Genomic DNA, 14,866 nt, shown 5'->3' on the forward strand with positions numbered 1-14,866 from the left:
CAAGCTAAGCCACTGCCAATTTTTATTTATGTCTACTTCGAAATTGCGAATTACAAATGTTCTTGTGAATTCAAAACCCGAAACTTTATATTTCTACGACTTCTTAACACCGCCGGGAACAGAAATCAGCTTACTGAGAAATTCCCTGGTGACTCTCCACTCGGCATTAGTTTGCGCTCCGACTGAGGACCAGGCCTAGGGGGCGCTAATCAAAGCGAAAATGAAAAATAGCTCTGAACGGACGTCCTGGTATATTTACAGGATTCCAATTTGCTAGCAATTGACCATCCTACCTGGTCTGCACCTGATTTCGTGTACAGACGCTCTTTAGCCTCATGGGTGTCACAGGAATTTATGCGGCGCAATGATTTATGCGATCATCCTAGGCGCTCTGATGGACCTGCGGAAAAAACATTGAGTAACAGTTCACTTTCACAATGCAATGAGTGCGACAAAAACTAATATTTTCGACGGTGCGACAGGGGTTTCTTAAAAGCGCCTTAATTACTACTGTCCAGCCGCATCTCAGGTCAGTGTTTCGTGATGAAATATTTTAAGCATGAAATGCTTTTAGCTCCCGTTGTCGGCAGTGTGGTGACGTCACGCGAGACCGAGAGCCAACATCCGTGCACTCAATTCCACTCATCTGGGCACTGAAACGAGAGCTTCTTGGCACCGTACGAGATTTAACGAGACTGTCTAGGCCCTCCTACAGGACCGGCTTACAAGCGCCGGTAGCTTCGCGCCGAACGGGTGGTGGCGTCCCTCCCTTCCTTTAGGGTGCGGTTCGGGAGTCCGCCGAGAAGACAGAGAATTACTCCGCCATTTCCTTTCCTCAAAAAGCGTTTCGTTCAAAGAGCAAGGCATCGCGCCGAACGGGTGGTGGCGTTCCTCTCTTTCTGTACGGTGCGGTTCGGGTGTCCATCAAGATGGCAGAGGATTACTGTGTAATTTCCTTTCCTCAAAAAGCGTCGTGTTCAAAGGCTAAGGCATCGCGCCGTACAGGTGGTGGCGTTCGCTGGAATGCCTGGCAGCGCTACACACGCTGTCGCGTTCCACTCCTAAACGCGAAGCTTAAGCGTCATTAATTAGCATTTAATTATTATTTAGTCATTAGTCAGTAATTAGTTACTAATTAGTAATTTGTCATTACTTCGTCATCAATTATGTGTGACGTAATCCAGTGGTGACTTCCCCAGTGTCCCATAGGCAAAGTGGTGCGGAAAACGCTTTCGCCTCTACGCACTTCAGACAGTTTCGAACGCGCTGCATATACATTCTTGTCAGGCCTGCGTCTCTTCGTGTCCGTGTACGCTTCGTGTTATGCCCGTAAACATTTCATGCTAATTCTACTCTCGGTTACGGGAGAGGCAGATATTTTAGAGCGCAGCTCTTTGGCGTCCGTTCCTGGGTTTCGCGTCGGCGTCGGCGACGGCGTCGGCCTCGTAACCAGTTCCGCCCCCAATGTCACGCTTTTCAATTGGTCGAAATGCTCGTGACGTCACAGTGCGCGAATTTCAAATGGGGCCAATTGTACTTTGGCTAGTAACCATGCAACCAATCAAAGGGATCGTATAGTGATGCTGCAACTAAGTTGGACTGAGTTTAGTTAATTGCTTAATTAATCAATTAGCCTAATTAATATAGAGGAGAATGAAGAGGTCAGAAGAAAAGAAAAGAAAGACGCGCGCCGCAGCGACAACAGCGTCCGCGGAAAAAGACGCTGCTGAAAAAAAAACAGATAAGTACGAAGCCGCGTTCCCTCCACCACCACGCACTACCCCACTCAGTAAGACGTTGCTCGTTTCATATACTTTGTGTCGAACATCCTAGACAGTTCAAACAATTGACAGGTTAATGACAGAACGCGATGGATAGAAATACAATAATATAAATATGAAATAGCCTAATTAACCTTTCTAGTTAGACCGCATAAATCAATAAAACCGAGAACGAAATTGGTCGAGTTGGGGAATCGAACCAGGGTCTCCGGAGTGCGATACGAGCACGCTAGCCACTCCGTAATGCCAGCTGAATGGTTTGGAATGAACAAAGGCGCGTCTAGCTAATACGGCGTCTTCGTTCACTCCCATCTTCCCCCTTTCCCTTACGGCGAGGTGCAGGTGTCCACCCAGATATGCGAGAGAGATACATTTCCTTTCCTCAAAAAATAAATTTACCGTCCAGCAAGGCGTACAGCCGAATTGGCGATGGCGTTCTGTGGACTCCCTGGCAGCGTTGCAAGACGCTGTCGCGTTCCACTCTTACAGGCGAAGCTTAACATGTTAACCACACATCAGTAACACACGCAGACAGCCAATGGACGCGTCATCGCTGGCAGCACTTCATTCATCATTCACAACCACATTCTTAACGTACGCTTCCTTGCCGCACATGCCAAGGACGTACACCACGATCACATTCTGCGCCATTCCTCTGTACTTTGCTTTGCTGAAACCTGGATGGATCCCGAAGAGCCTCTCGAAATCATAGATTTCCTATACTGCTGTGGTGCTCGCAGAGACCACAACAGAGCGGCGGGAGTCGCTATCTACTTGCGCACAGGTCTCTCTGCAATACCAGTCGAAATGTTTGGCACGTCACATGAAGTTGGCGAACTGTGCGCCGCAAAGTTGCCCAACGGCTTGCTGGTAGTAGCTGCCTACTTCGCCCCTACCGCACTCACGAAAGACGTCGTGCACTTCCTGCAACTCGCATTAACCGTCCATCGATCCACACCGATGTTAGTAGTGGGGGACTTTAATGTTGACATAAAGACAAACAGCAATTTCCTAACACTTATGCGGGATAACATCCCGTTCCTCTCGCTCGTAACGCGTCCCACGGCTGTGACAACCTCGCGAGGCACTTGTATAGATCTCGTCTTTGAGAATCAAGCATTGCTGTACCAAGTCGAACATATATCAGTCTATTTCTCCGACCACAAAGCTTCCTTCATGACTGTCAAGAACTGTTAGTGGAGTCTTTGTTAAAGGAATACGTGTGAAAAATAAAAAAAAAAATCTGTGATAGCGCATACATGTGTTGCTCGATTTCTTTGCCTCAATCTATCGAAAAGGTGAAACATCTTATTTGCTGCGCTCAAATTTCGCATTAGGAAGTAACGTAATCGTCGGTAATTTTTTTTCTGTGTCGTTCAGTTGGTTACAGTATGTGAGCCTTCACACCATCTGTAGCGCTGGCCAGGCTAACCAAACCAAGGCATACGTGCCGCCTGTCATCCCGTTCAATGATAGACTTGCCTACACAACCAAAACATGCCAGTTCATACTAGAACACTGGAACTGCTAGGAGTTAAGCTTACAGTGCATTTCTTATGGAGAAAATGGGTTCAAATGTTCAGGGCCAGTAATGAGCGTGGCTTAAGGTCTCTATATCTCTATTTATAAAGCGCACACACTACGTGTAGGATCGACTTTGTGGTCACTCTAAGACGCTATGCTCAGCCACAGCGTAATGTAATGAGATGGATTACGCTTGGTGAGAGCTAAACCTGAATATGGGCAACGTTTCGCGTTCTCTTCCGAATATGTCAATAAGGAACCGTTCCTTAGAGGCCTTTTATCACCTCGAAGCTATTGAGTTCATCGATCGGCTAAGTGATTATGAGCCTGATCTTTGAACATGTCTTGACTTGAGAAACTGTCATTTAAAGAGGAGGTCGAAGTCACGCTGTTCGCTTTTTGCAGCAGCCAAGCAACAGAGAGTCTACGGTGGGCGGTACGGAGTCTAACCTACACGCTCGACACGTGAGCTGTGAAGGACGCTATAGAAAACAGATCCTGATCAATTTCTATCGCCTGGGGTTTGCTCCGCTCAGAATTAAGGAGCCGCCAGCGTAACTGGCATTAGACACCGTAATCTGAGGCTGTGAACCCAAAAGCAACGAACGACAAATTCCCTCACCGAGCCGACGAGTCGAGGAACAGACTCTCACGGAGCGGAGTTCGAAGTGATCCCTTGAAGCAGCACCGCAAAGGATTATCGCGAAGGATGTAGACCTCGATGAAGAGCAGAGCGTGCACAGCTCGAGGCTCGTGGCGCTCAGCTGTACTTCTTCTTTGGCGAATTGGCGACTTACAGGGCTTTCACGCGGCAGGAAATATTGTGCTTTCTAACAGCGCACGATCATGGCAAAAAACAAATATTTATTAAGGGAAAAAATTTCCCATGAACTGCTTGAGTCTGAGTGAACACGACCACAGCACCAAGAGGGAAGAGTGAAGGTGCGTGAAGGTGAGTGAGGGGAGCGTTTCGGTGGAGACGAGATGCAGGATACAGCCGCCTGACGTACTGTGCGCGTCAGTATCTAAACATTTAACAGTGATAACCTAGGCACACCAACACGACTCATAACGAAAGCACAAAGCCAGCACATGCTGCCAGCACTAACCTGTCATTCCCTGACTTGAGTACAATAAGAAACTTGAAATTAGATTTTTTGCAGGCTCTGGCGATATTCAGGTACATTAAAAATGAAAAACGTTTGCCTGCTTAATTAGATCTAAGTTGATCTAATGCACAAACTGGTAGGACGGAATGGACTTGAGCAGATGTGATGGTAAAACGTATAATAGTCACCGTTCTCGCTTTACTCACTTCAATGAATTCTCCTGCTCTTAAATGTCCACTGGGTAAAGCTCAGTCGTGGGTGCAACAGGCGAACTTTAATTCTGGAAGGCAACCTTCCGACATCGCGCGCGGCGCAAAAAGTTTTCGATGCGGTTGCGCGAAGAATTCGAATCTATCACGCAGTATTCGCTCAATTTTGGTTTGTGGCGCAAAGCTGTGACTTCAGAAGCTGCATTGACCAAACTTGGTGGCAATCGGCAGAAAAATATCCAGAGCATCCTATTCATGTTGGATCAAAAGCTTACCTTATACAAGGCCGTTGAAGGAGCCACTGCAATGAAAGCGGTGCCAAAATGTGCAGTACAGGCAAGCACGGGTAAATACCACTATACCCACAGCATCTTAGTTGCACAAAGCATGTCTGCACAAAACGTCTCCGGCACATTGCAGTATTTCCTCTGTGGGTCCTTTAACCACCTTGCTGATGCACGGCCTCAGTGGCCGCAATGTTTAAAATTCGGGTTGAATTGAGTAGGATAAATGTGCGCGAGGAGTGATGGGGTGCCTATCGATCTCGTCTGTAGACCACGTAATCTAAACTCTTGTTCTTTAGTCATGCTTTTGTGCGGAGAATGGAAAAATTAGCTGCTGTTCTGCCTGGTTAGAGAGCGAAAGCTATGTCGTACCGGGCAACTATAAGCGACTTGGCGTCGGTAACGTTGAGCGCTTTCGGGACACTGGATAGGCAGCGCGCCCACCTGCCAGTTTTTTTCTTATTGGGGCGCACTGGAATCTCTGTCCACTCATCCACTCGGAAAAAAAAATTCCACGCAGCAAAGAATCCAGCTTTACGGCCACTGGGCGCGTGCTTTGGGGTGGGCTGTAGTAAAAGAAGTAGAGGCCAACCAATCAATAGCGTTCTGTTCCTTGCGCCGCTTATTACCGTTCAATGCATCTTAAGGCGTTTTAAAAGAACGGCGGTTATAAAAGCGGATCTTTTGTACACGCGACCGAGGCTGCCATATTTTGCATGGCAGAAGCCGAAGCGCGATTCGCGTTGTTGTCACAAAAAGGGGGGAGTGATGCCATTTTGGCACATAAAGATTCTATGCAAACTGTACCCCTTTCGCCATGTGTAACGGTGGGTTTAAAACGATGTTCACGATATCATTCCCCAGGGTCCGATGCATGGACAGGAGCTCACTGCTTAAGTCACAGAAGCTTTAGTCGGATCTTACGGACGTCTTAATCGCATAAGCTCCATAGGGAACGGAAGGCTATGGCTTGCAACCCTCGATAAACCGGTCAGATTAACAATACTGGCGTGCCCTGTACGCGGCAGCCTTCGCGGCAACCCATATTGGGGCGACTAGAATTCTGCTACCTGCTTTGCGCACTATTCTGCGTGAAAGAACGAGTGATTGCTCTTATTGAACTAAACAAATGACAGGTTTACAGCTTGGCTGTATCCGGCATCCCGCGTCTGCTCACTTATATTCGTTCGTTGACATATAGCGGTGGGTGCGAACCAGTGCAGACTTGCATACTGGCCGGTTCTACACCTGTGCTTATTGCATGCTCAAGTGCTCCTCAGGACTCTGAATCCTACCGACTCTGTGCATTCAGTCTGCCGATACAGCACTGAAGTTTGGGAAGAAGATGGTGCAAATATCTTGCGCAACAACTGATTTCGTATAGAACCTTTCTGATATGTTGAGCTCAAGACTGAAACGGATTTTTAAACTCCTATTAGTCCTCCAGTGACGGGTTCTTTGGAACCTTATTTTTTTGTGGGGGTCTTTTCAAGATGTATGTATATTTTGGGAACCACGCTTTGCTTTTACTAAATGAGCAGTAAGGTGCAGTGGTTACAGGTAACACGCAGATAGACGGCGTACTAAGTAAGCTATTCCTGTAGACCTTTCGGTGTGGTTTGGTTTATGCGGGTTTAGCATTCAAAAGCAAATCAGGCTATGAAGGACGCTGCAGTGGACGCTCCAGAAATTTCGACCACCCGTGGTTCTTTAACGCGCACTGACGTCGCATAATACACGGGCCTCTAGAATTTCGCCTCCATCGAAATGGGACCACCGCGGCCGGGTCCGAACCCGCGTATTTCGGGCTAGCGCAAACACAGCACCTATTTTCGAAAGCTGAATTCCAGCGTTTCGCACCCGATTTTGTGGACGGTTACTAATGTTGAAAACGTATTACTAGACGTCCGAATACCAATACAATGCAAACATGAATCCTAAATTTATAATAGCCGCCGCGGTGGCTCAGCGCTTGTGGTGCTCGGCTGCTGACCCAAAAGACGCGGGTTCGATCCCGGCCGCGGCGGCTAGAATTTCTTTGGAGGAGAAATTCTAGAGGCCCGTGTACTGTGCGATGTCAGTGCACGTTAAAGAACCCCAGGTGGTCGAAATTTCCGGAGCCCTCCAGTACGGCGTCTCTCATAGCCTTAGTCGCTTTGGGACGTTAAACCCCATAAACCAACCAAACCAACCAAATTTATAATAGAAGCTAAGGAAAAATGCAACAGTAAGCACAGTTTTACATCAATCAGTTAAGGTAACTCAAAATTAAGTAGCCTTAGCATTGTTTTCCTTCTTGACATTCACTTTTCTTTCGTACTTAAGTAAATTCCGTTAGGCAGTGATGATACTGACAACCTACGACTTCACCGGCCTAACTAATTCTACTTGAATGCATATTGATGTGCGGAAGGGCACACTTTAAAAAAAAAATTGTCAAACCTGTCGTTCTCCGTGCATTTCACTGTTGCATTATACATAAAATCCTTAGCCATAGACAAGCTCTCAAAGCCATAAGCGATATCCTGTAACCTGATCTAACGCATGGGTAATATTCTGAAGAGGCTCCAAACCTGTATTTCCTCTGTTATCACAACGCGTTATTTGGCTGTTCAGTGTAAATTAGCTATATATTTGGCACTATAGCAAAACGGGCGAGTTGGTGGTACATATTGGAGGCGAACAGCGCAACGACGCAGACAGAGTGGAAGAAAACACAGGACAAGCGCTGACTCACAACCGAAATTTATTCAAGGAAAGCAGTACATTTTATAGAAAAAGTGACCAACTTATCAGCAAGTACACAGACAAAACTCATGTTTCTACGTGGCATCGAGGTATGCAACCTCACTGTCATATAATGAAATAGATGGCTTACTGACGCATAACCTTGTTTTTTTCTTCATGTAATATGCTTCCATAATCTCACGTGTTAAACGGGACGGGTGTTTGTAGAGGATATCACAGTAAGGCAATAAAGGAAAACAAGATTGGCCCTCTCGAATATGGTCAACTAGATTATTAGATTTGTTAGCTTCCGTATTATTTGCATGCTCTTACAAACGTGTATTGATGCAACACCCCGTCTGCCCGATATATATTTGTCCGCATGACATTGGGATTTTGTATACTACCGCTTCTGCGCATGGCACATACATTGTTTCGTGCTAAACCCCACAAGTTGTTTCAGATTCTTTTCGTTGTTGAGCCTTTTTTTCCAAAACAGCACAAACGATTTTAAGTTTCTTGGGTGCGGAGAAAACAACCCCTACGCCATACCTTTTTGCCACATTTTTAAGATTGTGAGAGGCGATGTACATCTAGTGCCTAGGTGCACTAGATGCTAGGTGCCTTTCTTGTGTTTATTAAGAGTTGTAGGTGGTTTTTGCAAAATGTCAATTTATTTCAAGTAGTAATAAAAAAGGCGTTATTGTAAAACGTATACCACCACCTATAATTACTAACCGAAATTCTCTTCACTGTAACTACAGACTTCAAAATAACAATCTTAAATAATGCAGGCATATCACTTACGGTGCAGCAGGCGGTGGCGCAAAGTCTGTTAAGTCAATGGGAATAGGAAATTTGCGGGGATAAGGTGGCTGCAACTTGCACAGGTCTTGGAGTGGGCGTAGTAAGGTTAGGGGTGATGACGGTGTTGATACAAGAGTTCAAAGCGTGTGCATATTTTGCAACATCTGACATTTTTTTCTGAAAACCTGCAGAGGGGATACCCAGCAACCAGCCCTTGAATGGATTCTGTTTAAAAAAGTCAATCTTGTATCAGATAGGCATCGCCCACATGTGCCTTCTTGACCTAGCCGGTGTGCTGTGCGATGTCAGAGCACGTTAAAAAATCGAAAGGAGAAATGTGATGTGAGCCCGCCGCTACGCCATCTATGACTGCCTGTGTGCAACTCTCGGGACTTTAAACACCCATACCATACCATACCATACCATACCATACCATACCATACCATACCATACCATACCATACCATACCAAAGCATACCATACCATACCATATCATATCATACCATACCATACCATACCACACCATACACAATACCATACCATACCGTACCATATCATACCAAATCAAACCATACCATACCACACAATACCATACCATACCATACCGTACCATACTCTACAATTCCATACAAAACTATGCAACACCAGAGCATACCATAGAATACAATACCATGCCATACCATACCATATATTACCATACTGTATGATACCATACTGTACGACACCATGCCAATTTATACCATCGCTTTGTTTGGTGCCGACTCGTCTAGCTCTAATCCTTCCCATCTTCTACTGTAATTCTAACAAAATCTACCAGCCGCGGAACATCCAGCAGCCCAACCCGACACTGCAGTACCGTCAGGAAATTTTGTCTGCGTTCGTCCCCATCGGCTTCATCATCGCGGCGTTGGGGATCTTTACCCTAATGAGAACCACGGTACGGCATGTATCCCTACCCTCTGAAATTTCTAAATGAAAATCCAGCCTTCGTACTGAACAGGTTATCGAAAAGTCAGTCTTGCGCAATTCTTTCTCAAGGCAAACAATGAACCGTGAACGAATTCAATTTGTGCACTTTGCTCGAAGGAACAAGCGGGCACAAAATTATGAATTAAATGTCTTCTGGAATATGTTCTTACATGAAATGAATTACTAAACGCCTTCGCCGCAGTAATTGGCCTCCATGCTTATATTGGAAACGTGGTGGTGATACTAATCCTTAAATCTTCTGATTCATAAGATCCTCGTAGTATTGATCGTTTTGTAGATAGTTGACTGTGTATTTACAGCTACCGCCGCGTAGTAGCGAATGTGCGTAGTAGCGTAGTAGGAGTTATTATGCTTACAACTCCTCCTGGTTTCAAGCAGCTCCTGCGTATGGCGTTTTTGTTTTTAGCCAGCAATATAAAGCAATGGCTGAAACTGTTAACAGGTCTCCTCACTTTAGGCAAGCGAAATGGAAAAGACTACTCGATACTTGAAAGCTGCGAGTAATCACGGAGATTTCTCGCGGTGATTATCGCTTTCTGGCGGGTGGAATTAGAAGGAAAGAAGGGATGATATACGAGCGGACTGAGAATTGTATCGAATGTTTAGTCAAGAAACAGGACTGCCTCTAATTTTTCAATAAAAAAAACAACTTATAAATAGTACGCAAAAAGAATATCATTTTAATATAATTAGTTTGGACACTGGCAATGAAAACTGTCCAACTGCCCTTTGAACCCTGGATACCTAACTACATTTGCAAGGTCCTTCCGTGCAATGCTCATTGCTTGTAGCCAGTGCTCGAAGCGTAATCCTGAACGCTTTGTAGGACACATTAATCGCGCATTGTCGTCTGTTTTAACGTAGGCATAAAAGTTCTTTCACTCATCTTGGACGCTATCGTACCAGCCAGACAAAGCACTTTTAATGGTGACAAGCAAATTCTTTTAATTCGGGTCTTGGTATTTCGGAATTTTTTTCAGCGTTATTTTCTAGGCTTAGCGACACACTTCAGTTCGTTTCGTACTAAGCCCTAAGAAATGTTATTCTCAAGAACACTATTTGGCAATGTGATTTTGCGCAGTAATCACGCATTGTATCGTGCAAATACAGAGAGGAGCCCACATGGAACCAAAAGTTCCGATTCAGCTAAAGCTTTACATACAGGCTGATGTACTAGGAAGTTTTGAAAACAATAAATGCTTAATAGCTGCCGTTGTTAGTGAAATTTGCACATCATTTGCAAACTATGTTCAAGCTGAGGCACGACATGAAGCCCGATGACCTAAGCCTAAACTCCAGCCTTAGACTCCGGCCTTAGACTCCGGCCTTAGACTCCAGCCTTAGACTCCAGCCTTAGACTCCAGCCTTAGGCTCCAGCCTTAGACTCCAGCCTTAGAACCCGGCCTTAGACTCCTGCCTCAGAACCCGGCCTCAGAGTCCGGCCTCCGAGTCCGGCCTCAGAGTCCGGCCTCAGAGTCCGGCCTCAGAGTCCGGCCTCCGAGTCCGGCCTCAGAGTCCGGCCTCAGAGTCCGGCCTCAGAGTCCGGCCTCAGAGTCCGGCCTCAGAGTCCGCCCTCAGAGTCAGGCCTCAGAGTCAGGCCTCAGAGTCAGGCCTCAGAGTCAGGCCTCAGAGTCAGGCCTCAGAGTCAGGCCTCAGAGTCAGGCCTCAGAGTCAGGCCTCAGAGTCAGGCCTCAGAGTCAGGCCTCAGAGTCCGGCCTCCGAGTCCGCCTTGTTGGATATTATCCGTCATGCCAATTTCTTGAAGACAATGCTGCACGCTGCCAGTACTGCAGTGCATACAATCAGTTTATTGTATATAATAGAATTTTTATAGCTTCTGTACTTTAAAAGAAATACAAGAATTACGTTGAGGAAACACGTTTTATTATGCATCATTTTTATTGTTTCATTGAGTAATCGCTCAATTGACATATACGCGTAAAAGCCTGCTAACTCGTACACCGCCGGCAAATTCGGCACTTTACCACAGTCACGCTTTAGGCGTCTCTGTGTGTTCTTGCTTTGTTTCCGAGAAAGGCTGCTCTAAACGTTTACCATTCAAGTGACGCGGCTCACAAACGAAAGCTGCTCGTTGAACTTGACAGAGAAAGACAATAAGTACTCGTCGCGTCTTCTACGGTACTAGAATACTATGGTGGCACAAAAAAAAATTGGAAAAAAAGGTTCGGTTTGTGGCGTTCAACGTCCCAAAGCAAATCAGGCTATGAGAGACGCCATAGTGAAGGGCTCAGGAAATTTCGACCACCTAGGGTTCTTGAACATTCAGTAACATCTCACAGTACACGGGCCTCTAGAATTTCACCTCTATATAAATTCAACTGCTGCGGCCGGGATCGAACCCGCGTCTTCCGAGTCAGCAGCCGAGCACCATAACCACTGAGCCATCGCGGCGTCAGGAAAAGGAAGTGTCCCGGCCTGCAGTACTCATTATGCAACCGCTAAAGGGGGTCACTAAGTGGCAGGTACAAGTAAGCCGTAATAGTATCAGTCTTTCACACCCGCAACCTCCCGTCATGGTTCCGTAATAGAATATTTGAGATAGTATTTCCGCAGGAAAAAAGCGTTTCGCGAGTGCGTCGTGGGTTGTACGTTCTGTAGCTTTTCTTGGGAAGTAGTCTCACTTGTCGTTTTGTAGCGAACGCTACATTGGCCACAAACTTGCGATTTCGCGGTGGCGGTGCTCCGAGGCGGTACAAAGACCGACCTTGAGCCGCTGCCTAGCAACCACCGCAGTTGGTGGGCGCCGCGTGCTGGCCGCGTCATCTTGCATGACGTCACACCGCGCGCCTCGCCGCGGAGTTGCCGCTGCCGTTTGGTATGACGTCACACCGCTCGCCTCGTTGTTGTGCTCACTTCCGCTCGCTTCGGCAGCTCTTTTGCATGCTTTCGTTACGTACATCCTGGCATAGCCGAGCTAACCCACTGCCAATTTCTTCTCACCAGCCAAGTGGAGAGGACGTGAAGGGCACTGCCCAGAAAGAAGAAGAATTCGGTCTTCCTGAGCAAAAAGCACCCGACACTGTTGGAACGGTAAGCCACCTTATGCTAATAAGGTGCGTGCACGGGATATAGACACTAGAGCCCCAGTTTATAACTACAAAAAGCCATACAGCAAGGAAACAATTGCCACATTTCGCTTTTATGAATATTATTACAAGCACTGATGCTGCTAATAAAGTATATACGGGCTACAGAATTTTATTTGTTTGAATCTGGTTTTATAGAGTTTAACGTCCCAAATCGACTCATGCTATGAGGGACGCCGTAATGGAGGGTCCCGGTTTATTTCGACCGCCTCGAGTTCGCAAATGTGCACTACCATCGCATGGGCTTCAAGCGTTTCACCTCACTCAAAATGCGACCGCCAAGGCCAAGTTCGAACCCCTGTCTTTCGAGTCCGCAGTCGAGCACGATAACAACTAAGCAACTGCGGAGGGAGAATTTTATTTTCTTGAAGACTCAATACTAAAGACAATGATGAGAGTTGCTGCTTCACGACAAAACTTGCAAAAAGAAAACACTGGAAAAAAGCGAACAAGAAATAGGCCGCGCACACCTGCTCACAGGTACCTTTTTCGTGTCCTTGTATAACTGCGCTATTTTTAAAGGGGTCATCCATTACCTTGTTGTAAAAATTTGGAGCCTAGAGGTATTCTTCCGCTAAAAGGAGAAGAGCAAACTGTTCAGGGTTCAGGTACACCCTATTCGTACAATTTCTAGTTTAGTGAAATATTGTGTTTAGGGACGCTACGAACATTGTGTGTAGGAAAATTAGCCTTCGATTGCCCATTTTTGTGGCGCGATGTTTATACTGGCAAAATATCTGTAGTTGCTACCAGCGGTACTAAAAGGGGCAAATCAGCTTATGTCGATCCCATATTAAAAACATCAGAGGAACACTTAAGCTCCACCTTAAGGATATGACGCGATAGCGCTATTCAGCTACTGCCCATACATGCGGATTTCGTCGTTTTCAACTTTACATTCATACATCTCTCGCAGTCCTCATACCAATCATTGCGTAATGGTGCAGCGGTTAAAAGATGCGCCACTGCCCCGAGATGGCAGGTGCTGCCACCGGTGGGTCTTGTGCAAACCTTTCTGAACTACCTATCGCGACCGACCAATAATTTAACTGCCACCTACCAGTGTGGTTAGTATTCCCATAATCTGTCGGGTAGCTTATGAGCACTCCACAAAGTCGCGCGACCTTGGTTGCCTACCTAAGTTGCTTCTCCGGGGGCGGTTATCTGGGACACCCTCTGCCACCCTATTTATCGCTCACAACGCCGACTCCAGATTTTCCAGAGGTCTTTAACGCTCTCCCGTTAAAAGCAAACCGTTGAAGGAGAATCTCCACTGGAGACTAATTCAATGCCCGCAGACGTCAACCGGAAAGACGCCAAAAGCACGGGCAGCCGCTGAACGTTCGCCGACGGTCAGAAAACCAACTGACATGGATCCAACCGAAGCGCCGCCTGACACAACGGAGGGAGAGATGAAGGTGTCAACGAGGCACATGAGCAGATCTTCGAAAGGCCGCCCTGCACGGCGGGGAGATTGATGGAGAAATCTCCGTTAGTTCTGTTTTTGATTTAACTGCAAGAGCTTACGCTGCTAACAAAAAATTCGAAAAGGCTAGGGAATTTTAAGTAAAAAAAGTGTAGCTCGTAACGGAAATATTTCTGCGGGCGACTTGTCTCTCAGCAAAATTCGACAATACAAATTAACGAGGACAATAAACAGGCAGCGCCGGAAGTGACGTGGATGCATTTTTCGTCTCCTATAATTTATTTTTATTTGAGTTTCTAATAGCCCTGAAGAGCAAATAAGACAGGACAAAGGCATTTCACATTGGCCTTAAAGCAGTCCTATTATTCTCAAGCAGGCGCCGTCATAGCCCCTTAATTTTGCTTTTTTTTCCCGCCAGGGGGCTAACGGGAGCGGTTTGCTTATCCTTTTCGCCGAGGTGACTTTGAAGCCCCTGCAGAGTCGTCGGTTATCTTACATTTCTATTACTTGTAGAGCGCATGTCTATTATTCCTTTTCGATTTCGGGTAGCATCGCACAAACTCGTGTTCGCTGCTTGATCCTCTCTGCTCAATTTGTGATTCTCAAAATTAAACTAATCCTTTGCCTTTTGAGAGCACACTTCCACCGTCGTACGTTAAGCTTTAAGGTAAGAGCAAACTCATAAACGTTGGTGGAGTCGAGTTGAAAAATTGTAATTGATTTTAGCTGGTATCTTTTCTACAGCGCCGGGTAGGGTCCAAACTCCAGGATTCCAACGGCTTGTGCTGTATAACTAATCCGGCCTGTCAGTTGGAGCCGGTCTTTCCGAATCGAGCTGGTCAGCGTGGGAACCCATGCTCTGGGGTAGGGTTGAGGTGTGGAGGGCAGGACTGTATGTCGGG

The 14,866-nt window shown here is 46.4% G+C and overlaps 1 protein-coding gene across 1 annotated transcript; it reads left to right on the forward strand.

Moving 5' to 3' along the window:
• Positions 1 to 8,709: 8,709 nt before the first annotated feature.
• LOC149346565 (uncharacterized) lies at positions 8,710 to 14,016 on the forward strand. Its single transcript, XM_089541377.1, has 4 exons — positions 8,710 to 8,731; positions 9,212 to 9,378; positions 12,396 to 12,482; positions 13,837 to 14,016. The coding sequence occupies exons 1-4, from the start codon at positions 8,710 to 8,712 to the stop codon at positions 14,014 to 14,016; spliced, it is 456 nt and encodes a 151-aa protein (XP_089397503.1).
• Positions 14,017 to 14,866: the final 850 nt, after the last annotated feature.

The sequence above is a fragment of the Amblyomma mixtum genome, chromosome 4 (assembly GCF_055824585.1).
Source record: "Amblyomma mixtum isolate Tamu chromosome 4, ASM5582458v1, whole genome shotgun sequence".
In the NCBI taxonomy this organism is placed as follows: domain Eukaryota; kingdom Metazoa; phylum Arthropoda; class Arachnida; order Ixodida; family Ixodidae; genus Amblyomma; species Amblyomma mixtum.